Source organism: Vigna unguiculata, chromosome 2 (assembly GCF_004118075.2).
Source record: "Vigna unguiculata cultivar IT97K-499-35 chromosome 2, ASM411807v1, whole genome shotgun sequence".
Taxonomy (NCBI): Eukaryota; Viridiplantae; Streptophyta; class Magnoliopsida; order Fabales; family Fabaceae; genus Vigna; species Vigna unguiculata.
Window position 1 is genome coordinate 17,789,603 of NC_040280.1, and position 1,878 is coordinate 17,791,480.

Consider the following 1,878-nt stretch of genomic DNA (forward strand, 5'->3'; position numbering starts at 1 on the left):
TAAATAAAACATAAAATTTATAAATGGTCAATCATAAGTTATGAATACATTGTTGAGAATATTACTTAATATCTTTTTTATTTAAATTAGTTTTTAGAAAATATTTCAGTTTTAGAGATATGTGTCAGTTTTAGAAATTTGTTATTATTTTAGATTAGGAGTGAGATATTCTAAATATTTTATACTTGATATTTGTTATATTTTGTTCTATATATAGAGTATATCAATAAAATACAAAAACATGTTCCTCCGTATAACATATCACATATATCTCTCATATTTTCAAAATCTCTCATATTTTCAAAAGCCCTACAAAAACCCAACAACTGGTATCAAAAGCCATTGTTCTTACTGCCGATAGAATGGAAGGAAATATGTCACACGTCACCATTCCACTCTTTGATGGTGAAAGCTATGATCTATGGGCGGTAAGAATGCAAACATATCTAGAGGGGCTAGATCTATGGGAAGTTGTGGAGGAAGATGATGTTCCCTTGTCTGAAAATCCCACCGCGGCTCAAATGAAAGCGCATAAAGAAAAGAAAACAAGAAAGATAAAGGCAAAACCATGCTTGTTCGCAGGTGTTTCACAAATGATTATGACCAGGATCATGACTCTAAAGTCTCCCAAAGAAATCTGGGAATACTTGAAAGCAGAATATGAAGGGAACGAGAAGATTCGAGGTATGAAAGTTTTGAATTTGATAAGGGAGTTCGAGATGCAAAGAATGAAAGAGTTAGAGACGATTAAAGAATACTCAAACAAATTGTTGGGTATTGCCAACAAGATAAAATTATTGGGAAAAGAGTTTCCAGATTCCAAACTCGTTGAGAAAATTCTGGTGACGATGCCATAAAGATATGAGGCATCTATTGCTTCCTTAGAAAACACAAAAGATTTGTCTACAATTACCTTTACAAAGGTGATACATGCCTTGCAAGCACAAGAACAACGAAGATTGATGAGAGAAGATCATGAGGCAGTTGAAGGTAATTTAAATTACACTAAAGAGAATGCTCTCATAATCAAGAAAAATAGAAGGAGCAAATACAACAACACACAGGTTTTTCCATCTTGTCCCCATTGCAAGAGAAAAGGTCATCAACCCAATTGGTGTTGGTGGAGGCCAGATGTCAAATGTCACAAATGCGGTCAATTGGGACATGTGGAAAAGGTATGCAAATCCAAAGATTCTAAAGAAGATGTTCAAATTGTGGAAAATAAATCAGATGAGGATAAATCAGAGGAAGATCTACTTTTTACAACATCATGTGTCACAACCAACCAATCTTCAAAAGATTGGATTATAGATAGTGGTTGCACAAACCATATGACTCATGATAGAGAAATTTTCAAGGAACTGAATAAATCAAATATTTCCAAGGTAAGAATTGGGAATGGAGAACAACTTGCTGTGAAAGGTACAGGAACAGTTTCAATTAAAACTCATTCAGGTATCAAATTAATTTTTGATGTCTTATATGTTCTTGAGATTACCTAAAATTTGTTAAGTGTTGCTCAATTGTTAGAGAAAGGTTATAAGGCCTCCTTTGAAAATAAAGTATGTGTGATCAAAAATACTAACAACATAGAGGTATTCAAAGTCCACATGAAAGACAAAAGATTTGCGCTGGATTTTGTGAAGGAGGAATTTGATACAAAGAAAGTGAACATGAAAGAAGGATCAAAATTAGAAGATAAATATCTTTGGAAGAAAGTAGATGGAGGTTCACATTTTAATATTCACAAAAGGTTCAATGCCACTCCAATGAAATCCACACCGAACAAAGAAAAAGAAGATGATGCTGATATAAGAAGAAATATGAAGGATGATGCCAAATTGAAGAAAGATGTGATACCATGGAAGAAGGAGAAAA

At 33.2% G+C, this 1,878-nt stretch overlaps 1 protein-coding gene across 1 annotated transcript; it reads left to right on the forward strand.

The window, feature by feature from the left end:
• The first annotated feature begins 362 nt into the window (after positions 1 to 362).
• Positions 363 to 857, forward strand: LOC114174539. The gene has a single exon (XM_028059375.1). It carries the CDS (start codon positions 363 to 365, stop codon positions 855 to 857), a length of 495 nt encoding a protein of 164 aa, XP_027915176.1.
• Positions 858 to 1,878: the final 1,021 nt, after the last annotated feature.